Source organism: Rattus norvegicus, chromosome 2, assembly GCF_036323735.1.
Source record: "Rattus norvegicus strain BN/NHsdMcwi chromosome 2, GRCr8, whole genome shotgun sequence".
NCBI classification, from domain to species: Eukaryota; Metazoa; Chordata; class Mammalia; order Rodentia; family Muridae; genus Rattus; species Rattus norvegicus.
Genome location: NC_086020.1, coordinates 236,599,022 through 236,625,491, shown reverse-complemented (window position 1 = coordinate 236,625,491; position 26,470 = coordinate 236,599,022). Strand labels below are relative to the sequence as shown.

At 44.7% G+C, this 26,470-nt stretch overlaps 1 protein-coding gene across 1 annotated transcript; it reads left to right on the top strand.

Annotated features, from left to right (window-relative positions):
• The first annotated feature begins 777 nt into the window (after window positions 1–777).
• Clca1 (chloride channel accessory 1) lies at window positions 778–26,470 on the top strand. The gene is made up of 14 exons (NM_001107449.1): window positions 778–953; window positions 5,784–5,924; window positions 6,559–6,706; window positions 9,129–9,234; window positions 11,493–11,673; window positions 13,430–13,648; window positions 14,351–14,578; window positions 16,074–16,248; window positions 18,378–18,484; window positions 20,466–20,681; window positions 21,176–21,437; window positions 22,442–22,615; window positions 24,203–24,436; window positions 25,230–26,470. Exons 1-14 carry the CDS (start codon window positions 792–794, stop codon window positions 25,607–25,609), a joined length of 2,733 nt encoding a protein of 910 aa, NP_001100919.1. The 5' UTR covers window positions 778–791; the 3' UTR covers window positions 25,610–26,470.

The following is a 26,470-nucleotide window of genomic DNA, read 5'->3' as shown; positions in this document are numbered from 1 at the left end:
CTCTGAAGTTTGGTAAGCCTGTGGTAGCAGATCTTCCATAATTTGTGTTTCAGAGTGAGAGAATTTCACCAAAAGGATTCCATGTTGTTGGTTTAAACTTGACTGACTGCTAGAAGACATGGGGTAGAGAAGCAAAGAGGGGGGCTGAGGGAATTGGGCGGAGTTTGTTTTGCAAAATGAAATAAAAGTTTTACCTCTTCTCTCCACTGTGAAATACTTAGTGGCACCTGCATTACTCCCTGATGCTTTGGGTGTGCATGGACGCAAAGGAGCTTGTGAGGGATGCTGAGGTCGCTCCAGTGCTGCTCAGGAGAAATGTGGAGTTCACCGAGAGAGAGAACGGCAAGAGTCCTTACAGAAAACCAAAGCCTACTTAAACGTATCAATGTCAAGCTGGAGAGGTGGGGTTCAGGGGTGGAGTGGGTGGGTCAGTGTCCATAACTGGACAAATATTTGTAAGTAAACAGATACTCCAACGGACAACCTGCTTTTCCTGGATCAGCGTTTCTGGGGAACCAGATTAGGATCTCCCACCCTTGCTCAAGCACCTGGTGCAGCCGGGGGCAAGCCCAACATTCCTTTTAATTGGAAACACTTAAAAGTACACAGTTGGGTTTTTAGACAATACTTCCTCTTATATTGTAAACAAATGTGGTAAAGAAGGGTCAAGAGGTTAGAGGCCTATAATAAATCACCTCCAATAAGTTGAGAAGACTATGTGTATCTTGTGTCTATATATATAGGGGTAAAGACACTTCTAGAACCAACCCTTTCCAGAGGGAAAGCTGAAGATGGGATCTTTGAAGAGTCCTGTCTTCCTCTTGGTCCTCTACCTTCTGGAAGGGGTTCTGAGCAATTCCCTCATCCAGTTGAACAACAATGGCTATGAAGGCATCGTCATTGCCATAGACCACGATGTGCCAGAAGATGAAGCCCTCATCCAACGGATAAAGGTACATTCCAGTAGGAATTACCTATGCTTTGGCACGTCCTAATTAGCTAATACCAATGAAATCCTCATCCGGCCATAACATTGTGATGAAGGAAACCTGATTTGTCTTGCTCCAGTTGTTGGGCTGGCAGGATATTTTTACGTCTGAATCTCAGATTCCTTATCTAGGAAAGGAAACCAATAACTCTTTACCCACTAGGGTGTTTATGAGAAACAAGTCGAGTGAAATGCACATAGCTCCGAGTTAGATGCGCTGTTGGCACTTAACAAATGACGGGTGTATTTACTAACTGACGGTTGCCACTGAAATCTACTTCGCCCCAAGAGAAAGGCAAACTCAGTGTATTCAGCAGATACCGGTAACTGCAGGGCAGGTAATTTCTTTGCAGGATGTTACCCCCAGCACACAGTAGACCGTGTTTTATTCTACTTATGACTAACTCGTGATGTTAAATAGGAACTTGAGGTTTCTAATGTAAGGCTCTAGCTTAGAGACCACCCTTCCAGTGGGCAGAGATTCTACATCTTTCCAACCTGGGAGCAGAGGGATCAGCTCAGGGCTGCGGCAGGTGAGGGTGGGAGGTGGGGGAGGGGTTTACCTTGTCTCCTCTTCTTGTCTGGGGACTGCTGGAAGAGTCATTCAGAAGGTCATCGTGTGGAGGGGTGAGAGGAGGTCTTCCAGAACAGTAAAGAGCTAAAAATAAGACAAGACGGAAACTCTTTCTAACAGACCACCTGGAGTCCCCAGTCTGTCCATAGCACATCCAGGGTCAGCACCGTGGGATGAGTGAGTGTCCTGCTCTGTAAAATGGGTTGATAAGTAGTTCTTGCACAGAGCATTGTGAGCAGCATATGAGAAATGTGCAGCAGCACCTGGACAGAGTCCCTGCTGCTGTCCCTGAGTCCCTTACCTTCTGCTTGTTTTTCTCTTGCACTTAAGCAACAGTTTTAATTTATTGTATTTTCAATTCTTTATGTTTTATTCATTAGTCTTTTTCGCATATTAGTTTAATTTTGTTTATGCACTCCATTAGTAGGCAACATGTTATCTTCAGTTTCATTATCATTTTTAAAATTAGTTTCCTTCTTTGACAATTTCATAATGCAGATAATGCATTCTGATTAGTAGCACACACAAACGTGCACAGACATGTACCCCTCCTTCTCTCCCATCTCCATCAGCATTTCTCAGGTCTCACAGCTTCTTTCATGGGTTCATGATTTTAGTCTTGTTTAGTGGCACACTTAGTGGCAATCTGTGTGACGAGTGGATGGGAATTATTCATGGAACCCCTGGCGGGGTCACCAGTGGGCACAAGTAAAGGCAATGACTGTTCTTTGTCTCTGTGTGTATATCTCTGTCTCTCTGTCTCTCTGTCTCTCTGTCTCTCTCTGTCTCTCTCTCTCTCTGTCTCTCTGTCTCTCTGTCTCTCTGTCTCTCTCTCTCTCTCTGTCTCTCTCTCTCTCTCTCTCTCTCTCTCTGGTAATCTACCTAGCAAACAGTTGAGCAGTGAAGGTTAGGGCCCCCTTGAACCCCTTGTCTATTGGTCACCTTCTTATCCCTTCTGAAAGCAAGTTCCTGGAACAAGAGTCCAGAAGACTCTTCCAATGATGCCTCATGAAGCAAACTCTGGAAAGTGGAGTTTTGGTAGAGAACCACCTTTGTCTGTTAGGAGTTTCTGGCTAGACTATTTCTCAAGCAGGGAGAGCATGGAGGATGGAGGGAAGATGTTGCTTCCTAGGAAGCTTCTGTCCCTAGCCAAAAGGCCATCAGACCATCCTCAGTACAGGAAGTTCATGCCCAAAATTAAGCAATAAGCTGAAACCTAGAGTGAGCTTTTAACTGTCACAGCAAAGACGAAATAGATAATTAGGAAAAGAAATAAGGTAGAAAAAGGAAAAGAAGTGTGGCTGCTTTGTTTCTGTGTCCAGCCAGTATGTTTCAGGGATGGGCCAGTTAAACATGGTACATTATCTCTAATAACAGCAACTTGGAGTTTTAGGAAGCTTCTTGCCCTCACTATCTTTGGTGGGTTTCCTCCTGAAAACAATTTCTCACCACAATTATTAAGTTAGCTTTCTAGAAAGAGCAATGACGGAACTGTGTGAGCTACGATGGATTTCCCTGCTTCCTTCTGGGCTACAAGAATACAGTAGTACAGTGGTGTCCTGAGGGTCCCTGCTTAGTAAAAGTCAGCTCCTCCCATTTGATGTCCAAGGTCTGAAGAGTTCAGAGACTCCCACCATGACTGCAGCTGCTGTTCTCTTCAATCTCTGCTTCAATAACCTTCCTTTTGAGGGGAGATTCTCTGCCTTGAGCCCCTGCCTGAGACAGAGTTCCTAAGTCAGCAAGACAGTATTCAAGAGTCTCCTGCCTGTGTATGTGGAGGGGACTCCCACTGTTCTATGGCGGAGCATTGTGAGGACGTCCCACAGATGAAATTCAGGGAGACACTCTCTATCTCTTTCTCTCTCCCCTCCCTCCCCCTCTCAATTTCTCTGTGTCTCTTTATTTCTCTGTGTCTCTGTCTCTGCGTGTCTCTCTTTCTGTCAGTCTCTCTATTTCTCTGTCTCTGTTTCTGTGTCTCTGTCTCTATTTCTGTATCTCTCTCTCTGTATCTGTCTGTCACTCTCTCTGTGTGTGTCTCTGTCTCTCTCTGTCTTTTTCTGTCCATCTCTTTATGTCTCTTTGTCTGTCTCGATATTTCTCTCTGTTTGTGTGTCTCTGTCTGCCTCTGTCTCTCTATCTCTATCTCTCACTGTCTCTCTCTTTCTGTTTCTGTCTCTCTATATATTTCTTTGTCTCTGTTTCTCTCTGTATGTCTCTGTTTCTGTGTCTCTGCTTCTCTATTTCTGTCTCTCTTCATTTCTCTGTCTCTTCTGTCTCTCTCCCTGTCTCTTCTGTATCTCTTCCTGTCTCTGTCTCTCTCCTTGTCTCTGTTTCATCTCTGTCTCTGTCTCCCTTCTTCCCTGCTGTGTGTCCAGAATGCAAACAAAGGGAGTCTTCAGTGGTGTCTCTTCAGTGCACAGAGCCCAGGTCCTAGCTGGCTTAGTGCTAATGTACCACTTTCACTCATCAATAACTTGCTCAGTTAGTCACTCAGCCTTTCCTTGATTTATATAACAAATATTTGCAAAGCAACTACATTATGTCAGGTTCCATGCTTGTCCTTAGGGAGCGCCGGGCCCATCCAGTAACCAACAATGACACACACAGCCCGCTCTCAGCCAGAGTTTACATGTCTGTGTGGATATGATGCCACACTCTCAGAACGCAGAACAGATGACGCATGTCTCTGTTGTTAAACCATGCAGACAAGAAAGAGAGTTTACTTCATGCTGCTTGCACTTTGTCTCGGGAAGCATCAAACAGTCACACTTCGTGGGTGGAAATGCAGTCAGGTGTTCAAACACAGTCAGGTTTACACCCAACCATCAAGCATTTGGCAATTTTAAATTTAAAAAAATTATTTTTGGAAGAAAGTATGTTAAATTCTCCCAGTGACTGTTAAAATCTGGGCTTTGGGGTGTAGAAATGCAAAGCCCTAAGCATGTTTTCTAAGTTAGAAAGGGAATCGGTATTGCCACTGTTTGAAGTGTGGGGAGGATATGCATGGAGAACATGAGTAAACTCCCCAAATTTAGCCACAGAGAAGGTAGGAGCAAGATTCTGCATTGCATGGGTAGCTGAACACAACCTCCCGACACCAAGATGGGCAGTCCTCTCCCCCACCCCCGCCCTGCCCTCTCCCACCGGGCACAGTCTCCACTCAAGGTCTGCTGCAGCCAGGACTCTGCTTCTGTGGTGACCCCTCCTTTTAGTGTTATTGTTTTCCAAGTAGCACCTCCACAGTGGAAAAGTTCCTGTTCCAACAAACAGACCCCATTCCACTTTAACTTAAATAAGCATTTGTTAACCTGCCATCTGTGGTCACTGTCTCCAGTTTCTCACCTCTCACTGTCCTGACTCCACTCCCACAGCACTGCTGTCTCCCTTCTGTAGACATGGCTCACCCAGTCTGGCGCATAGCACATAGCGAGGGACACTCCCTGGCCTTAATCCGTCACTTCTATTGTCCTTTCTTTGCACTGTGGCTCATTCCCTGACCATCCCAGAGCACCAGGGTTCTCTTTTACTTCCTGTCCATGCTCAGTCTCCGTCCTAGCTGGCGCAAAGCCTTCTTTCTACAGTATCATCTGTACATCCGGTCGCAGTGCACCCCAGGGAGCCTGCAGGGGCAGTTGCTACTGCTGCTCCTTCATTTCTGAGAGATAAAGCTGTGCACAATTTGCGAATGCCAAATGATGCTCTTTCCTTAAATCTAACTCTTAATACTATACTAAAATGAGTGTTACTTGAACATGTAACATTAGGTTTAGCTTAACTGTTCACCATCGTGTGCTGAGACCTGGAGAATTATATCCCCAGTTCAGTTTCTCCAACTGTTATTCATGGTCAAGGGATCAAACGAAATGAAGGCACCAGATGGCAGTAAGAATAGTGCTAAGAAAGCATTCGTCTTCCTAGGTGTCACACATGTGATGTCATTTGTGAGGTAGTCACAACAACATGTCTCAGGCTCTAAGTGGTGAAATCTGAGCTTAGAATTGGAAAGTGTCTAATGCCCTCAAGAAGTGGTTAAGTCAGGATTAGCATCTGCCTCCAGAGTCTATGATATGGTCAGCACTCAGAGAGACTGCTTGCTGTATTTAAGGAAGCCATGTTCCCTGCCTAGTTGGGCTTTTGAATGGAAAATACAGATGTGTCTTGAAATAACTTGTAACTCAATCTGTTCTCAGTGATGTTGTTAAGTGTGTTCTCTCCTCCCAGGACATGGTGACTCAGGCCTCTCCATACCTGTTTGAAGCTACAGGGAAAAGATTTTACTTCAAAAATGTTGCCATTTTGATTCCTGAGAATTGGAACACAAAACCTGAATATAAGAGGCCAAAACTTGAAACCTTAAAAAATGTGAGAACAAGTTCTTTTAGACATCTATTTTCTTCTGCGATTTACCGGTTTGATCGGTTGCTTGCTTGCTTGCTTGGTCAGTTGATTGGTTGATTGGTCAGTTGCTTGGTTGTTCAGTTGGTTGGTTGGTTGGTTGGTTGGTTGGTTGGTTGGTTGTTCAGTTGGTTGGTTGATTGGTCAGTTGTTTGGTTGTTCAGTTGGTTGGTTGGTTGGTTGGTTGGTTGGTTGGTTGGTTGATTGGTCAGTTGGTTGGTTAGTTGGTTGGTTGATTAGTTGGTTGGTTGGTTAGTTGGTTTGTTAGTTGGTTGGTTGATTGGTCAGTTGGTTGGTTGGTGGGTTGGTTAGTTGGTTGGTTAGTTGGTTGGTTGATTGGTCAGTTGGTTGGTTGGTGGGTTTGTTAGTTGGTTAGTTGGTTGGTTGGTTAGTTGGTCGGTTGGTTGGTTGGTTAGTTGGTTGGTTGGTTGGTCAGTAGTTTAGTTGTTTGTTTGGTTGTTTGCTTGTTTGGTCAGTTGGTTGGTTGTTCAGTTGGTTGGTTGTTTCAGGGGAAATAGTGAAGAATGAAATGAAATTGTGGCAAAATCACTCAACTGTAAGGCCAATATATTTGGTAATATCATCTTTCATTGTATTTCAGGCTGATGTCCTTGTGTCAACAATGAGCCCCATAGGTAATGATGAGCCCTACACCGAGCACATAGGAGCATGTGGAGAAAGGGGGATCAGGATTCACCTGACTCCTGACTTCTTAGCAGGAAAGAAGCAGACTGAGTATGGCCCACAAGGTACGGACTCAGCAAAATCTTCCAGAAAATGACACATACACCAGTTGTGTGTTAAATACTGTATTCTCGGGACTGGGGATTTAGCTCAGTGGTAGAGCCCTTGCCTAGGAAGCGCAAGGCCCTGGGTTCGGTCCCCAGCTCCGAAAAAAAGAACCAAAAAAAAAAAAATACTGTATTCTCGTTCTAAGTAAGCCTGCAGATGACAAACTAGAAGCAAGGAGTCACAGACACGGATTTCTGAACAATAATTTAACACTGGTTCGCAGGCCTGCATAGGTGTGGCATTTTGGCTTTATGAACTAGTGTAGTGCCAGGCAATTGCAGTAAAATTGATTGGCCTGATACATTAGACTTCTATGGATCTATAGGCTTCACCTGGCTAAATTAAATCACCTTCCTGCAGTTCATAAGGCAGCCACCAGATGGTGACGGTGTGCTCGGGTTCACCTGATTTGAGCTCCTGACTCAGCAGGGTTTGATTCCAGACTTCAGGAGAGGCTGAGGTTCTTCATTTATTAACGGTGGTGCTGCACTGTGTGCCAGTCCCTTCAGAGCATGCAGTGTCATCTTGTGGTCATCTCCCAAAGCCTGTCTCTCTCCCCCTCCCCTCCCCCTCTTTTTCCCCCTCCCTCCCCCCTCCCCCTCCCTTTCTTCCCCCCTCCCTCTTCCCTTCCCCTCCCCTTCTCCTCCCCTCCTCCTCCCCCTTTCCCCTCCTTCCCTCCTCTCTCTCTCTCTCTCTCTCTCTCTCTCTCTCTCTCTCTCTCTCTCTCTCTCTCGTGTGTGCATGCGTGTGCACATGCATGTGCCTGTGTGTCTGAGTGTGTGTGGTGGTGGTGCACACCAGTAATCCCGAGACTGAAATCAGCCTGGACTGCACAGGGAAACCCTTAAGAAGTTCAATTCTTACAAAAACAATCATGTCAATACGAGCTATATGGATCAACCTTTGAAGGAAATATTCAAAGTCCGTGTATATGCTTCATACACATACACAAATGTGGTTCCTGAATAACTAGTGTTGAAAGAATAATGTCTAAAAATGGTCAGAATGCTCCAGAATTAGTTTGGTCTTCTTAGGCAGGAGAGAAAGGGAAGCCCTGGTTCTGTGTGCCCAACCCCCACATAATTATCGCTGATTAGAGTGGTCTGAACTTTGTCTCTTTGTTCTACGATAATGCATTTCATTTTCAAAACTAGAACAGGAAATTCCTGACCTATGATTCAGTAAGTATGTGCTGAGTTAACCGATCTAACTGCTGTTCCAGTCCTGAGCTCACTCCAGCCACCACAGCTGGGAATCACACCATTCCTTTAAATGATTCCTTCATATAACATAACCCTAGCCCTGTCCTTTGCCCTCAAAGTCTTCCATTACCTTTGACAGTCATTGCCTTTCTAGCACTTGAAGGAAAATTCAGTGCAAATCCTCAGAACAGGAGATTGGAGCTGATCCTCAGAGTGGCCCTCTCACCTAGGCATCCAAACTCAGCCCACTTTGAATTATAATTCAGAAACACTAAGATACACATAAGTCACTAAGAGTCACCCAAATATGGCATACTTAATGGGTGCCTAATAATCTCTAGATATGATTTGCCCAAATATGACAGGAGATAAATCATATTGCCCGCCTTCCCAGAGATAAGCTTCGGTGACAGCATAAAATGAAAAACATCAAACAATGAGATAGAATGGAACTGCCTGGGAGTGCCTAGGCTGGCCTGAGCATGTTAGGATGTCAGTTGGGTGGCTTGATTTTTTTTTTCCCTAATGCTTTGGAGACAGGATCTCAAAAGTGTTGCCATCTAACCTTGAACTGATGATCCTTCTATGTTAGCCTCTTTAATAGCTGGAATTACAGGCCTTGGTCACCAGTCCTAGACGGAAGCTTGATTTTTGAGAGAAGAGCAGTAATTATCACTGTAGAGACAGTGAGAGAGGCCAGCAAGAGAAAGCCTGTGAAAAAGGAGTCTGGCTGGCCTACAGAAAGACACTGAGGCATTTGTTGTGATGATGTAGCCCAGGGTGAAGAGCAGGGAAAGGGCTGGAGTTCTCAGGCGCTGCCATGCTGTCCTAAGGAGTTGGACTTAACCCTTGTTCAGCAAGGCAGTTCTCTGACCCTGCATGTCTTCTACAAGACCAAGCAGGACGTGGTGGGGCAGCTGCCTGACCAGTGTATGAATAACTCCCTGCCTCTCGTTGATCACGCCAGGGACACATGATAAGTCAAAATAGATACATGTATCGTACAGAACTGTGTACTTGTCATGTCAGGTCCCACTCAGGAAATCAAGCTTCCAGTTTTATTATTTAGAAATCTCTAACGAAGCAAAGCAAAAACAAGCATCTAGAAGAGCGTTCTTTCTCGTGCGGGTCTATGTCCTGTTTATCGTCTTCAGCTCTTTGACATTTTTTCCCTCAGACAGGACGTTTGTTCATGAGTGGGCTCACTTCCGATGGGGGGTGTTTGACGAGTACAACAACAACGAGAAGTTCTACTTGTCCAACGGAAAGCCCCAGGCAGTAAGGTATGTATCTTCTGACGTCACTTCCCCAAAACTGTTTCAAAGTGCAACCAACCTTTCCTTGAAGGACTTTTAAAATACCAGTTTTCTGTCTCATTTCCAATCTCTAAGACACTCTATGCTTCTACAAATGAACGCTTTTTCTTGCAAGTGGTTCCATTAACTGAGTTTCCTACTTTGTAAATCACTGCCAGGCACAGTCTGCCTGGTACCTCTGCTTGTGGTCTCTGGGTCATGCAGACCACAACCCAGAGTTCCTTTGCTGACATGACCATGTTGCTTTGATTTTTCAAATCTCAGCCAGCGGGTGCCATTCCCAACCCCTGTTGTATTTCCCACTTGTCTCTTCTGAGCTTCCGCACCATTAGATACCAGATCCTTGCTTAAAAGCAAGGCTGTTTTGTACTCAGTGCTTTCAAGATCTGGAAATATCTAGCAGCTTGCTCTTCCTTCCACAGCCGTGGAGCATGTTAGACAACACGACTGCCACACCCCCTTAAAGGGAAAATTCAACAAAGCATATTAACAATACCCACAGTCCCTTGTCTTCCAAATAAACTTTTTAAGTATTTGTAAGCCCAGAAGTTACTCTCATCATACATTACGTAAGATCTATGCAATCCAACAGTCCGTGCCATATTTGATAGAGAAATGTTAGGGGCAGTCTAAGAGGGACAGTGTCAGCAAGAGGACAAGAGTGTGGTCACAGTTGTCTTGGTTTATTCCAGAATTCATACCCAATTTAGTCACACACAGAACTGGGGCAGTACAAACCACACAACACCAGAGGGGAGGACAGGAAGTGATGTTCACACAGATCCCACCCAGAAAACCTACGATCATAAAGGGAAGGCAAGACTGTCAAGGGAAGTCAACAGGGACAGGATGCAAAGGGACTATTACAGGTGCTTTTCTATGTATTAGCAATAACTCATTCAAACATATAGTGGAAAATACTATGCTCCAGGCAGCAGCTATCCGATCGAAAACACAGTAAGAAGTGTAGACGATAAATTTAAAGAAAACTACAAAACAATTCAAGAAGGTTTAAAAGAAAACCAAGACAGGGAGGATTTCGATACTTGGAATGTATAAATTCAAGTAAAGTTGATTTCTCAAGTTTTATGAATTTCTAGTCAAATATATAAATTTGTGTCTCATTCAAAGACCTTCACATTCACTGAGTGAGATTATTTCTAAGAAAGGAGTGTAATAAAGTGGACTTTGCTTGTTAATTTTTAAATATATTTCAAGACTGGGTTAAATAAAATATTGTATATGGTCAGTAATTTATATAATAACTTAACAGAGTTTGAATAATAAATCTATGAAGAGAGGTAAGGTTTCTTAAGACATAAAGAAAAAATTTAACTAAGGAAAAAATTAACAGAATCTCTCCCAATTGGATAAACTTGTCAAACTAAGAAAACAACACTATATTAGTCAGGGTTCTCTAGAGTCATAGAACTTATGGAATGTCTCTATGTTGAGGGAATTTGATGTGCTTAACAGGTGTTTATGTTTGGTAGCAACAAAAAGTAAAAGAAAAAGTAAATTTAGTAAGTTAGGATGGATTTATATAACATTGAAGAATAGAACTCATTATAACCGCATTGTACAAGAATGTGCTGTACGTGTCTATATGTTCAGATTTTAAATATGTACCTCTGTAAGTTTCTTTTTAATCTGAAAACAAAGCCTTCTTATGTTGGCACAGGAAACCTCTCAACAAACCAGACGTTTATTTCGGAGGGTGAAACATGGTTTTTCTTCTTTATAGTTTTAATGAGTTTTCTTTTATGTTTTTATTATTTATACACTCCATTCTGTAGATTAAAAGGGAAACATGGGTAAAAACATCCCACTTATAATAAAACCCATAAGCATATAATATAAATGTCAATGAACCTTAAATGTCAATGAACAGACAATCACTGCTCCAAAACTTTTTGGGATAAAGATAGCTGATGTCAGCAAGTCCTGTGGGGAAACTAAGAGGACTCGAGCTTTCCAGAATAAGGGAGCAGCTTGGATTGGAGTAGTCTATGGACTTTGATACTCAGTCATGCTCTTCTGGTACTGTACCACCTCAGGTACTTTCTGGCAACAGAATTGACTCTGATATAAACATACTGCATTTGGTATATGAGGTTTAATGAAAAAGAATCCTAGAGAAGGCCAACCGTCAGAAATTTCGGGTGAGTGGCAGACCCTTTAAGATGGTCACATTGCCTACGCACTTAACCTTCGTGTATTTTCAGATGTTCGGCAACCATTACCGGTAAACATGTAGTTCGTCGGTGCCAGGGAGGCAGTTGCGTCACTAACGGAAAGTGCGTAATCGACAGAGTAACGGGACTGTATAAAGATAACTGTGTATTCATACCAGATAAAAACCAGAGAGAGAAGGCGTCCATCATGTTTAACCAAAATATCAACTCTGTAAGTGCCCTCTTCTTTCCCCACATGCTTGGATAAATTCAGTGAGGTCGGTTTGGTTTGGTTTTTGCCTAGGTGTTCCAAGGGGACAATGAGTTTTAGACACAGTGCCAGTGTTAGGGGGAACTCAGCAGCTGATTCTCGTCATGATAAGCTGGGTTGCGGAAAACAAGCATGTAGACCTCTTGCTGTGTGTCACCCTGGGCCAAATCTTGAGGAAGCAAACTTCAATGTGTCTGCCAGGTTTCTAGCCCACTTGTACAGTTGGATGGCAAAGGAGTCTGTGGACATTTGTACATTGCACTCTGAGGTTGCGGAGGACTGAAGGGGCGATCTCTCGAAGAGGGCTAGACAATGAGGGAAACACTTGGCAAAGCAAATGGTGATGGGGAAGGAACTCCCTGGTAATGAATCCTGAGCACAGGGAGAAGATAGCACACAAGTCTGAGAGCCAGTAGAAGAGTGTAGGAAAAACTAAAGACTTAGACGACCCAGCCAGAAGCGAGGTGTCGGGGGCGGGGGAGAAGGAAAAGCTGCAGTTTGTCACTGTCGTTGGCTATCCGAAGCCGCAGGACTTACAGAGGGTCTTGGAGGGCTAAGGAGATATGGCTCACAAGGTAAAGTGCCTGCTGGTTGAGCTCGGAGGACCTGACTTCAATCCCCAGAACCCGTGTAACAAGCCGAGGGTACCAGCACTCAGAGATGAGATAGGTGGATGACCAAAGGTCAATGCCATCCAGTCTCATCAAAGAGATGGATTTCAGATTCGCTAGGAAATCCTCCTGTCTCAAAAAAAAAAAAAAAAAAAAAAAAAAAAAAAAAAAAAAAAAAAAAAAAAACTGAAGGAGGCGCTTGACCGGGAAAGCCACCTAACATGGACCTCAGGCTCCACACGAGCACAACGGCATGAGCATCCACACACATCTGTACACCCAACATACATAGAATACCATGCACAGTGTAAATATAAAAAGTCTTATAGATGAAAATAAAGGGAAGGGGTCTCAAACAGCTGTGGGGCGAGCAACATGGAGAAACAGCAAGGTCAGATAAGTCCTGACTGGACTGTGAGGGAAAGATCATGAGGACTCGGATGACGGAGACTTCATTGAAGTGGGAGGGTGGAGGGGACTACAAACTGTAAAGAGGAAGAGATGTCTAGATCTTGGTTGCTTTGTGAAGGGAACAGTGCAGAAATGTCCTGTTTTTTTGGCCTGGGTGACCAGGAGCCTAGTGCTGACATCAAATAGGAAATGAGCAAGGATATGAAGTGAAGAAGCATCCAGAAAAGTGATGGAATAGAGAGGAGACATGGCGTCTGGGAAACCAGATCTGCAGATGGATTCTAGAGAGCTGGAAGGACGCGTGTTCAAGGTTGAACCCAGCATGTTGGTTAATGGGGTTCAGAAAGTAAAGGAACGGAGCTTGTCAGTGTGAGGGTTCAGAGATGAGATTGTGCTAGAGTGTGGGGTGAAGAAAGGTGACATCTCACATAGAGAAGCTGAGGAGTAAAGGAAACCACCTTATAGCAGGCAGGCCTTCACCGCGGACTAGAACAAAAGGTCCAATAAGGCTGAAGACAAGGCTTGAGACAGGATGCAGACCATGATTTTCCCAGGCTTGCAGTGCACCATTGTGAGACCCAGCCAGGGTTATAAACCAGCAGAGGAGCCTGGGAGTGGAAAGAGTGTTTGTTTTGCTAGATATTTTAAAGAATCTATTGATTGCTGTCATGTATGTTATTAACTGGCAATTTCAGGTGGTTGAATTCTGTACAGAAAAAAATCACAATAAAGAAGCCCCCAATGCCCAAAACCAACGATGCAACCTCCGAAGCACTTGGGAAGTCATCCAGGAATCTGAGGACTTCAAGCAAACCACTCCCATGACAGCCCAGCCACCCGCACCCACCTTCTCACTGCTGCAAACCAGACAAAGAATCGTGTGCCTCGTTCTTGATAAGTCCGGGAGCATGCAGGTAGGTCTGCCGAGCGTGTACGTGATACAATTTGGACTTGGTAGAGAACAAACACAACAGGAGGGTCAAACCCAGGAATAGCTATGTGGTCAGAAATACCTGTCTTGGGCTGGAGAGATAGCTCAGCAGATAAGGTGCTTGCCTTGCAAGCATAAAGGCCCCGAACTTGCTGGTGATTCCAGCTCTGAGCAGGTAGAGACAGGCAAATCCCTGTGGTTCCTTGACCAGTGAGTGAGCTCAAGGTGATGAGAAACACACACACACACACACACACACACACACACACACACACACACACGATGCTCACACCGCCTCATTTCACAGACTCAGTATCAACTACCCCCTTTGTCAAACTAAAATAATACCGACTTGAGCAAAGTTCTGATAAGTAAGCTTAATGCTGTTTGTGTTTTGCTAACATAACTGGGCCTAGATTTCCATACAAGTCTTATCTAATGCATTATATTCCAGGGATTATGGAAGATAGATTTTTTTTTTTTGCCTTTTGCTATTTAGGCAAAAACTCTAAAATTTTACCCAAAGTAGATGCCAGGCACAAATGGAAAACACCCACCCTGAAAGGATACAGCTTAAGTACACACTTACCTTAGGGCAGCCACTTCTAAGAACTCTTCAACCTGGTCTGTTGTCAGCCTGCTCATTCAAGGGCCAACTCGACCGCTCTTTTGCTTGTTCTTTCAGAGCGATAACCGTCTTAACCGAATGAATCAGGCAAGCCGGCTTTTCCTGCTGCAGACTGTGGAGCAGGGATCCTGGGTCGGGATGGTGACCTTCGACAGTACCGCCTATGTACAAAGCGAACTCACACAGTTAAACAGTGGTGCTGACAGAGACCTGCTGATCAAGCGCTTACCCACAGTAGCTTCAGGAGGGACGTCTATATGCTCTGGGCTTCAGGCAGCATTTACAGTAAGGCGCTCTCCGTTGTGGTTGTTTGCAACTATTGGTGGCATTTACTCCTATGACGTTTTCATTTCCAGAGTTCCCACACATGGCTGGTGTCAGGTTGAATTACAATGGCGGAGGACAGCATGGTGGTGGAAGGGTATAGCGATACAGAGAGTTATGCCTTCAGAGTTAGTATGGCTTTCCTCCTTCCTGCTTCTCTCCTCTTCTGCACCTAAGCATTCAGGGATTCTTGAGTGCATGACTGCACTCCCAGTATGTCTGATGTGCCTCCTCCATCCAGCTCGACTGGGTCACACATTCTCGAGCTCTGTGGCAGGATCCCTGAGTCTTACCTGATAACCCAACTCCGAGTCCACGTGGGAAACATGGAAACTGCAGCCCGTCCTTCACAACACACAGCAATTATAAGAAATTAAGCAAGGGGATCAAACCAGGCCACTGCTCTTACTTCCTAGACCCTGAAGCACTTGGTCAGACCAGGGTCATGACCACAGCTCTCAGAATCCTGGGCACCGGCTCTTTCCCATGCTCATGGTCTCTGTTCACTCCCTTCCAACCTCACCAAGGCCAGCATGTGAACTCCTATCAGCACTCAAACATGGAATGCAGTCGGGAGGTGTCTCCTGTGCCTCTGCCTTCCCCGCCAGCCTTCTGGCCATACGTACTTCATCCATAACCGTGGGCTGTGGGACGGAAGCTGGACTGTTTGCCTTGCACGTTGGTCTCTCTCCACCCTTGCAGTGATGTGTAGATCACATACACTGTTATTTCATTTTCTTTCCATCCTAATCTTATTTATCATTGGCAGGTGGACTGTCCTCTTATTAAGATTGTGTCTAGGCACACAACTATTTTTAGGACATATGGGGTGGGAGAATCAGAGGGCCACGGTCCTCCTTGTCTACATAGGGAGTTCGATGCCTCTGTAGGCTACATGAACCCTGTTTTGAAGAAGAAACATCAAAAAGTCATGCGTACGTGCATGCCTCTGTGTGTGTGTGTGTGTGTGTGTGTGTGTGTGTGTGTGTGTGTGTGTGTAAAGAAACAAAGTGCTTGCTTTCATTAGAAGGGGCATGAAAATGCAACTATCTGTGATCTGGTTAACACAGTAGGAGCCTATACAGTTGATATTGTCAGATATTAAAAGGCTGAAGTTCAAACTCCTCTGGGTCTGCTATCCCTCACCTGGTTCCTGATGTTTGTAATGGGATCTCGAAACCAAACTCAGCAGCCCTGTATCCTCTCCCAGAACTGCCTGTCTCTCGGACCACACTGCGTTGCACAGCATGATTTTTCTGGGGAAGGCGAACCACACAAAGAGATCACTGTTGAGTTCCATGATGTAGTGTCACCGCTAGACAGATGCTCCTCCAACATTCCCAGACATCCACTTGGTCCCTCTACTTGGTCCCTTCTTGTCCCATGTAAAGGCAATGTCCACACACACCCCAGCCACCTCGAGACTGATAATCCCTGCTCTTAATCACGTTCTTAGTCGATAAAGAAGAAGTACCCGACGGATGGAGCTGAAATCGTGCTGCTGACCGACGGGGAAGATAACACCATTAGCAGCTGCTTTGACCTGGTGAAGAACAGTGGGGCCATCATTCACACAGTGGCCCTGGGACCGTCTGCCGCTAAAGAGCTTGAACAGCTGTCCAAAATGACAGGTGAGGGGACATAACGGTGGACTCTAAGCTCCAGCGAGGAGGAGCCAGGAAAGGGGATTCAGAAAGATGGGGTAATCTCTGCCAAGTAGCTATGCTTCTCCCAAATGACTGTTAGAACTGATGCTGTCCATTCTCCTTAAGGTCTTGGCTCCAGGGCTAGGCCAGGCTGTGGGAAGTGACGGTGCAACACCCTAGCGACAACTCAAAGAAACCTCCTGGGGCACCTTATGAGTATTTAACTTTACCTAAGAAAGACAGGAAGGGGAGGAGGGGAGGAGGGGAAGAGCCTGGTGACCAACCAGAGGCTACTTCAGTCAAGCAGTGCACGGGCAGTTTCTCCACAAAAGACCAGGGTGCTGTGTATCTGAGTCTCACACTAACAGATGGTGCCGACAGGGTCCTCTGACCCCGGCTTCCTTTGCACAATCTGTGAACTCTTCCTTTTATTTGGGGATAGTATTAGACATATAAATTATTACCATTGGAGATAATATATCTGCCCATGTTCTCCAGAAACAGCCTGAGATGGAGGATTTAGTACACGTGAGCTCTCAAAAGAAAAGAGACTGAGGACAGAGTAGAAAACAGAGCAAGGGACGGAAGCAAATTTGCACTGTACCCTCGCTCTAGCTGCGTGGCCTATAGACTAGAAACGCAATACAAATGTGGTCCTCCCTTGAGACAGATGGACTCCCCTCTTGTATTGCCTCGTCCATCAGTCAATGGGCATTTATTGTTGGAGCAGAGCAGCGATACAAATCATTTTTCTGTGTAGGATGGCCCTTTGGGGTAAGGCAGTCCTCTGGAGAATGAGGCAGCTGTTAGTCACGTGGCCAACACTTAGAACAAAGCAGACTTTCACTCACTTGGAGGAGGACACGTGGGCCACCGGCAGCACTACAGAAACATGGTCCCTGACTTCAGATGCCCTTTAACAGTTTAAAAGTGACTACCTAAGGCGACTCTGTGATCACAAGTGCTTGCTGCCAAGCCCACAACCTGAGTTCTGAGTTATAGAACCTATGGTCCATAAGGAGAGAACAACTGCCACCAATCATCCTCTGCCCTTTACACACACACACACACACACACACACACACACACACACCATGACACATGCACACACAAATAAATGAATATCAAAAAGCTACGAGTGGCTTCCTGTCTACTTCTTCAGTTTACACTTATTCTCAATACCTGGCTCAGCTAAGGTTTACTGCTGTGAACAGACACCATGACCAAGGCATCTCTTACAAGAGCAACATTTAACTGAGGCTGCCTTCCAGGTTCAGAGGTGCAGTCCAGTATCATCAAGGAGGGAGCATGGCAGTGCCCAAGCAGGCATAGTGCAGGAGCAGCTGAGCCGTTCAACATCTTGTTCCAAAGGCAAACAGAAGAAGACTAACTTTCCGGCAGCTAGGACGAGGGTCTCAAAGCCCACCCCCACAGTGGCACACTTCCTCCAACAAGGCCACACCTCCTAATAGTGCCACTCCCTTGACAAAATGTATTCCAACCTCCACATTAACCAAACTTCCAGGCCTGGAATATTAATCTTTCTCCTATACATCCCAATTCTGTAATGGCCCTTTCGTCCACTGTTATTTCTTAATATTGTCACACGTGTATATTTTTTGATTTGAGATACAACTTTAAAACCCAGTTTGTTAGAACTGCATTTAAATAAGAGTAAACCAATCAGTGTGAACTGTGCTTTAATAGACTCCCTCATATGAAATCACATGGCCTTTAATTTGTAAACGCTGTTGGGTGTTTGTGCAGATAGTTTACATGGCTTCATGATGGGTATTTCTGAAGCTACTCATTACTAGGATTGAAAAGTCAGTATCAGTGGGGAACGGTGATATGAACCTGAAATCCCAGTGGTTGGGGCGTAGAGGCAGAAGGATCTGGAGTAAAGGTCATCCTTGGATAAACAGTGAACGTATGGCTGGCTTGAACTACTGGAGACTATGTCTCAGTGTGAATCAGTATCGACTTGTAAGTTAACATGCACTCGTGTTTGCTATCGATCTGAATTGTGATTCCTGCTATCACAGCTATAGCTAAGATGTTGTCAATGCTCGCTCCCTGGAAAGATAACCTCTGACAATGTGCTTGCATTTTAGGAGGCTTGCAAACGTATTCTTCCGATCAGATTCAGAACAACGGTCTTGTTGATGCTTTCGCAGCTCTCTCCTCAGGAAATGCAGCTATCTCTCAGCACTCCATCCAGGTCAGAGTTCTAACTATTTGATTTCTCTTGTCTGCTTATAATCAGTCTAGACTGCTGGATGCTTTGAGTTCTACATTCCTTTGTGCATTAATTAAAATTCAGAGTCTTCATCTTGACATCAGACATCATTCCCCAAATGTAAGCTCCCTTATTTAACGAAGGCAGTTGGCATTTACTTATTTTGTTAATGTGTCTAATAATCCCCTGTAGGCATTTGCTAACAAGCTCTCTCTGTAATATGATGGGCTTACATTGTCTTACGATCATCCATCCATTTTCTAGGACAGGTGTATAGACAGGATGTGCCCAGTTCTTCCTTTGCCTGAGTTCCTAAGATTTGCCATGACTTTCCTGGAGCTGAGACAGGGCACTTTGCCCTCTAGAAACCCCATGTAGTCCATTCAGACTCACAAATCTTGATTCTGAGTCTAACATTAACTGACATTGACTGAAGAAACTTACCCCTGTATGGAGCGGAAAGCTGTGGGCTTGTCTGGTTCTAAAATGCTAAGAAGCTCAAATTATCGTTCAAACGTCTTGAGCCTATTTTTGAGAACAAACAAAGTGCTCTATTAGAATGGCTGCAGGGATTTTCTCTTTTGTTCTTCTTTCATACTTTGCATCCGGACTCTGCAGTCTCTCCTTCCCCCTCTCCCCTCTTCTTCCCTCCCCCCGTCTCCCTTCCTTCACTTCCCCTTTCCCTCCAGATCCACACCACCACCCTGCCTTCCCTTAGAAAGAGCAGGCCTCCCAGGGACAGCAACCAAAATGGCACCCCAGGCTACCATAAGAATTGGCAAATCTGATCACGTGGAGGCTGGACAAGGCAACCCTGTAGGAGGAAAGACTAAACAACCAGCACAGAGTGAATCTCAGACTTGCACAGTCAAGGTCTGAGGAGCCCTGGAGGAATAATGGCATCAAACCTGGATGGCAGGGTTCAAAAGATAGGATTTGGGGCCGGCCGATGCCCTGTGTTTCCAGTCTGTGGAGACAGCCATGGCTCCTATGTTGGTTGTCCTGCAGGAAATTTTAAAACTCAAGGGCCTTGTTTTACAAAGAAACAAATGTGTTTCAGAGAAGCAATTCACTGCTGAAAAACTCCCAGGCATGTCTGTGATTTTTTTTTTTCATTTAAGAAAACAAACAGGGAAGGAAAGGGAAAGGTGAGTAGGACTCATTTCCTAACCCACCATGAGAACAAGAGTCCTTTCGTCCGGACTTATTCATTATCCACTGGTGGGGCCAGAAAGCCTGGCCCCATGGCCTTTACCTCTTCTACTGAGTATCAACTTAGCCATATGGAATTATTATGCAAGAGACAATGCTCAAAACCACATTTGCTACTGAAGCTCTCTCCTATTTCCGTCCCTACTCTGCAGCCATCCCATTCCACCCCAATGAGCAGTCTCCCACTCAGTGGTTTAGTTCATCCACCATCCTGGGGACTCCCATGATGCTCACTTAGTAACTTGTAATTCTTGATAATTTATATCATCTCTCCATGGTTTACAAACGAGTACAGTCAGTCCTTCTTGGGATTTAGTGTTGTTAGAGCATCATGGGATGGCCATCAAAGGACAGCAAGGGGGAAAATCGCATCGAAGGTCACAGGAAGGTGGTTCATACATCCTAAGAGATAGGCATTGGTGAAAGTTTCAAGAATAAAGAGACATTTGCACTGAATTCCGGAGGAACAGTAAGACTCAGATGAGCAGGGAGAAAGTAATGATGTAGAGGAGGGGGCAAAGAGCACGAAACTGGGGAACCATAAACCTTTTGAGCAGAGAAAGCAGTATCATGGAAACTAGAAGCTGGAATAGTGGTTTAGAACTAAGCCTAAATGACCCTAAACACCAAACAAAAGACCCAAGAATACCTTCAGACCTTTGGATTGGCTCCTGGCAGTCAGGACAGTTTTGTGAGACCATGAGACGTACACTGTGCTGTCCAGGAAGTAAAGTGTTGATCTTCTCAACAGCTGGAGAGCAGAGGAGTTAATCTCCAGAATAAGCAGTGGATGAATGGCTCAGTGATCGTGGACAGCACAGTGGGGAAGGACACCTTGTTTCTTGTCACCTGGACTACGAATTCTCCTTCAATATTTATCTGGGATCCCAGTGGAGTGCAACAAAGTGGTTTTGTACTAGACACCAACACCAAGGTGGCCTACCTCCAAGTCCCAGGCATAGCCAAGGTATGGAGTCAGCTTCCCTGTAGACTAGACAATACTGTTTTACAAGTAATTGTAGATTTATTGACTGTGGGGGGAAAACAATGAAAACCCTTCATTCACTGAAGTCTGCCAGTTAAGACAAGAGAGGGGGAAGGGTAATTTCATGCCACCAAATGAAAGGGAAACAATGGAAGTATACAGCAGTTGGGATGACAAATGACCCTTGATGCTTTGGGATGACAAGAACTCCTTGGAAATTCCAGGCAGCGCAGCGATCAATGAGATCACTCATTGCAGCCTTAAGCCTCATTATCCCTAACTAGGTTTGTCTTGACTATGGGAGTCGCATAGTCAGTCTAAACGCACTCATGTTTACCTTGACTGGCAGAGAATCAAGGATACGCACATCTTAGACGTGCCTGCCACACTCGTTAGTCACAGAGGCATTTGTTGTAAGTGGCAGCGAAGTTAGGCCTTTGATGCTCACTGGAAATATCTGCCTCTGTTTTGGTCAGGTTGGCTTTTGGAAATACAGCATTCAAGCGAGCTCACAGACTCTCACTTTGACTGTCACCTCCCGGGCAGCAAGCGCTACACTGCCTCCAATTACAGTGACCCCAGTAGTGAATAAGAACACAGGGAAATTCCCCAGCCCTGTAACCGTGTATGCAAGCATTCGCCAAGGAGCCTCGCCTATTCTCAGGGCCAGTGTCACAGCCCTGATTGAATCTGTGAATGGAAAAACAGTAACCCTGGAATTACTGGATAACGGAGCAGGTAACCATCAAAGAAATTAGAACTTAGATCTTCTTCTGAGATACCACCACCGTGGAATGGCCAACAGGAGCTCTAACCCTCCAGTGCACGCAGTCGGAGGCAGAGAACCTAGTACCGGGGATCCAAGTACTCTCTGCATCCTCGTGTATGTCATATCTCAAGATGATGAGAAATATAAGCAAGGGTCCAGCCTTAGCCTCCAAGCACCAGAGTGCATTAATGCTTTGAATTCATTAGAGACTACACAGAATGTTATCTCTTCCAAACTAAGTGAAGAGAAATAGCAGCCATTTCTGTCGGGTCCACAACCTCCTCAAAATGTATGCACATATAGACATGTATTTCTTCATTTTCATGTTCACCACACACTTTTAAGGTACTGCTTTCTCTCCAATACTGGCAAACAAATACTGCCACACTTTAAAACAATAGAGATGAAGTCCTGCACGGTTCTAGATGTTACTATATCCATGTGGACTTTGGGTTAGCCTTGCTCCCCAAGTGAAAACTTCTGCCCATTTTTCTTTCATGTAAGAAATCTATAAGGAAGCAATGCACTTTGTGTTCCTTTGGTAGAAGGTGTCTGATTACTGTGACAGAACTGTCTTTGTTGGAATGAAATGTATGACTGAATTTCCTACCTAAACATACCCTGGGGAGAAAGTTTCAATTTTTCTTCCCCAATCATGTACATAGAACAATCTGATTTGACCTGATAATGAGTGAGTTGACAGCTCGTGTTATATCAGTCATGACAGAGACATGTGAAATGACCCCTGATTCCAAAAGGAAAGGACAGTTCAGGGTGAGAAGATTGACATATAATCATGTATGTATGTGCACACACAGTATAGATGGGCATCAGGCCTCATTCTATACATGGTCGAACCTCATGGTCTCTTGTGGCTAAAGCTCATTTTCCCTGTAAGATGTTAACTCACATATGGATACAGGTATCCAGTAGCCTTTAGGATATTCACCAATTCCTTCATCTCCCCGTCAAGGTGCCGATGCTACCAAGAATGATGGTGTCTACTCAAGGTTTTTTACAGCTTTTGATGCAAATGGTAGATACAGCATCAAAATATGGGCTCTGGGAGGAGTTACTGCAGACAGACAGAGAATGGCCCCTCAGAGGAATGGAGTCATGTACATAGATGGCTGGATTGAAGACGACGGTAAGTGATTTGGAGGGCAAACTGAAAGACTTGGGTCTAGAAGAACCACCAAGTCTGTGAGTCAGGAGACAACTTTTGGTGTCCGAGTCCCTCCTCCACCTTATTAGCATTTGCGGCTGGGTGATGCTCTGTGCTGAGTACACTCTTGTGTCTTGTAGGATTCTGCTGTATTACTGGAGTCCATCCACTACATACCAGTAACAGCCCCACCCCCAAGTTACTACATTAAAAAAATGTGCCCAGTTATTCTCTGTTGTCCCATGAGATAGCAAAACACCCCGTGAGGAAACCAATTAGGCAGATCATAATAGTTAAACACTTTGGTCCAAAATCACATTCCACAAGATAAAATATAATATTTCCATGTGACTCCCCTTCTCCCACTGTAAAATAAACTGTCTGGGAGGTGAGCTAGGCCTCCTCCCCACCGAGCACATGTCACCAAGTGGGAAAAACATGTCTTTAAGAAAGAGGACATCCCGAGGCACTGTGGGTTTAAAACGTTTGCCCAGGATCAGAGCAGGATCAAGAGCAACAGAGTCTAAAGGATTTCAGGACTTGCCTTTGATAGTAAAACCAACAAAAAATGTTTTAAAGAAGTGGAATTTATGAGAAAGTAAGTTCCGAGTAATGCTGGACTGAGATCGGAATGGCTCGACTGAAGATGGGGTCTGAGAGCTTCACTGGCTGAGAGCTTCAGCCGCAAGTAGCTTTTGAAGCACAGAATTAGTTTTGTGTGACGTGAAGCCAAGTCTGTAATTGCTGCGTGAGTGATTTCCTAGGAAGTGATTGAGACAATCGGGTGTGGCGTCTCTTCAATCTTAGCATTCGGAGATCGAGGCAAGATCAGGGATTTGAGACCAACCTGAGCCACATACTGAGACAGTCTCCAAATAAAAAGAGAGAATACTGGGATTGGAGTCCTTAATGTGAACTATTTCATATCCAATTATCATCAAGTAAGAAAAACAAAGCACAATATTAAAACGTGAGAACTGCATAAATTAAACAACCAAGGAAATTCTCAAGAGCCAAGGAGATCAAGTACAAAATAAGTGGGAGTACGGCACTCAAAATATTATCAAAGTGATAGGAGGCTTCTTTGGGCGATGCCATGTTTCAACAGAGTCTAAACTGACATTGTAGAAGACTGGAAAGACAGTGGGTCGATGATATGGCTTAGTAGGTAAAGGTGCTTGCTGCTAAGCCTAACAATTGGAGTTTGATCCCTGGGTTCCACATGGTGGCAAGAGAGAATCCACTCCTGTAATTTGTCCTCTGACCTCCACATGCTCCCCTTTTGTGCAAATAATTAAATGTCTTTAAATTAAAGACAAAAATGAGAGAAGAAATGCAATTCTAGGGGTTTCCCCCCTATTATAACCAGGAAACATCTGTTAGTAAAGAATGGAGGGCCGTTTGCTCATTCTCTTCTTATGCAACCTGATTGGGGGTCTTGGCCCCAGACTTAAGAGTGTTTTTTGTTGGTGGAAGGCAGGAAGAGTGGGAAGGAAGATCTAGTAGAAATTGGGAAGGCTAGCCTTTCAGTGGTGGTGATTTTCACAGTTTTAATAAATTTTAACACAGGTGAAATAAAAATGAATCCACCACACCCTGAAACTGGTAATGTTCAAGACAGCCAAGTGTGCTTCAGCAGGACATCCTCAGGGGGATCGTTTGTGGCCACCAACGTCCCCGCAGCTCCCATTCCTGACCTCTTTCCACCTTGCCAAATCACTGACCTGAAGGCTAGCATTCAAGGGCAGAACCTTGTGAATCTGACGTGGACGGCTCCTGGGGATGATTACGACCACGGGAGAGGTAAGACTGCTATACAGACCCCAGACAGGAGCTCACTGACCGAGCAGAGGTTATGCTGGGAGGAGGACACAGATGGCAGGGAATCTCGAATGGCTTCTAAAATTAAAGACACACAGTTTTTAAAATCTAAGAAGCCTACCTTATTAAGGAATAAGGCATTTTATCTAGGAAAAGAAAGCTTCAGGATTTTGTGTTTTGTTTGTGTCTGTCTGTCTGTTTGCTTGTTTGCTTGTTTCTGACAAACAAGGTGTTTCTAGAGGATTGTGATAGAGGGTAAATACCCTTGAAAGAAATTTCTTCCCATCCTACTAGACTTTGACTCTCAAATATAAAACTTAGGTCTGGGGTGGAGCCTTAGCCCCTCTGTTTATGAGATGCGTGGGCAGCAGCCTGACCTGACAAACTAGAATCTGTTTTAAGATCCCTATGAATTAGAATCAGTGTTTTACGGTCCTCTGAGCATGTTAGTGCTCAAGAAACACCAGCTCTAACCTCCCTTCCAAATTAGGAGCTAATAAACGGTGAGCGCCCTCCTTCCTCAGCCAAGCCTCAGGCTCAGAAACTCTCACCGAGGCTTTACGTCATCACTGAACCAACTTTATCTCCACCTCTTCGCTATGAGTAAAGAGTGCGCACAGAGGGTGACAGCCTTTGTAAAAATGGTTACCCGGTTCCCATCATCCACTGTAAAGTCATGAGATGATGATGTCATCCCTAGTAGATTTTTCAAAGATTAAGACTTGGTCATTGCGTTCCCTCTCACTCCTTTTTAAAATTTGTTTTTCTATTTTAGCTTCCAGTTACATCATCCGAATAAGCACGAGTATCGTCGATCTCAGAAACAACTTCAGCACCTCACTCGAAGTGAACACTACCGATCTCATCCCCAAGGAGGCCAGCTCCGAGGAAATGTTTGAGTTTGAACTGGACAACAGCTTTGGAAATGGCACAGATGTCTTCATTGCTATCCAGGCTGTGGATAAGTCCAACCTGAAATCAGAAATCTCCAACATTGCCCGGGTGTCTCTGTTCATCCCCGCTCAGGAGCCGCCAGAAGACTCAACTCCTTCTTATCCCGAAGTCAGCATCAACAGCACGATTCCTGGCATCCACGTGCTGAATATAGTGTGGAAGTGGCTAGGGGAAATGCATGTGACACTAGGTTTGCACTGAATCTTCAGGCAAGAAGTAAATCGCTCCTGTCATTGTATTTTAGACTTCCTGAAGGGGGCGATGTAGTAACACGTGAAGCTGTAAAATTGGGCCCAGGTGCATTAAAAATTATCTGTTCGAATCCAAAAGTTTAACCATCGCTCAGTCTTTGAAGGGTAATTTGAATGCTTGCTCGTGTTGCTTGTACCAATAGATGGGAGTAGATTTAAGTTTGTCCTAGGGCACTTGGCTAAAAATAAGATCCAATTACAGTTAGTTAATCTACTAACTACTATACTAAACTATCAGAAATGCCTACTGAACTATTTAAATACAAAAGGCCTGGTTTCTTATTCAGGACCTTGGATTAACATCAGCAAGAATGTGTCTTCTTTTCTTTAGGTAGGAATGAGGATTGCACAATTTTGAAATGGGGTACACTTTGGAGAGAACTCACACCTTGGAGGTCCCATGGGTTTAGAAATGCATACTACGTGCCTATGATGCTTAGAGCCACAGTAGAAGGAAATGGGGAGGGGTAGGTAGATTTAGGGCAAGTGATAAAGAAATAATATGTTTCACAGTTTTTACAAATATTCTATTAGCCAGGGACTGGGCCTGTTGTGGACTTTTGAAACCTCATATCCCACCCCCAGTGAAATACCAATTCCAAAAGGCAATGGCTAATGCTTCTCAAAACAATTCTACCAACAAGGGACCAAGCATTCACATATGCGAGCCTACGGGAGCCACCACAACCACTTACAAGTATGTGCTCAATTAGGGGTGCTCTGTTAAATCCAGGGTTGATGTTCAACTGCTAATGAAGTAGGCCATTGTTTCTACATACCAAACGCTAATAAAATAATCCACTGTTTCCAC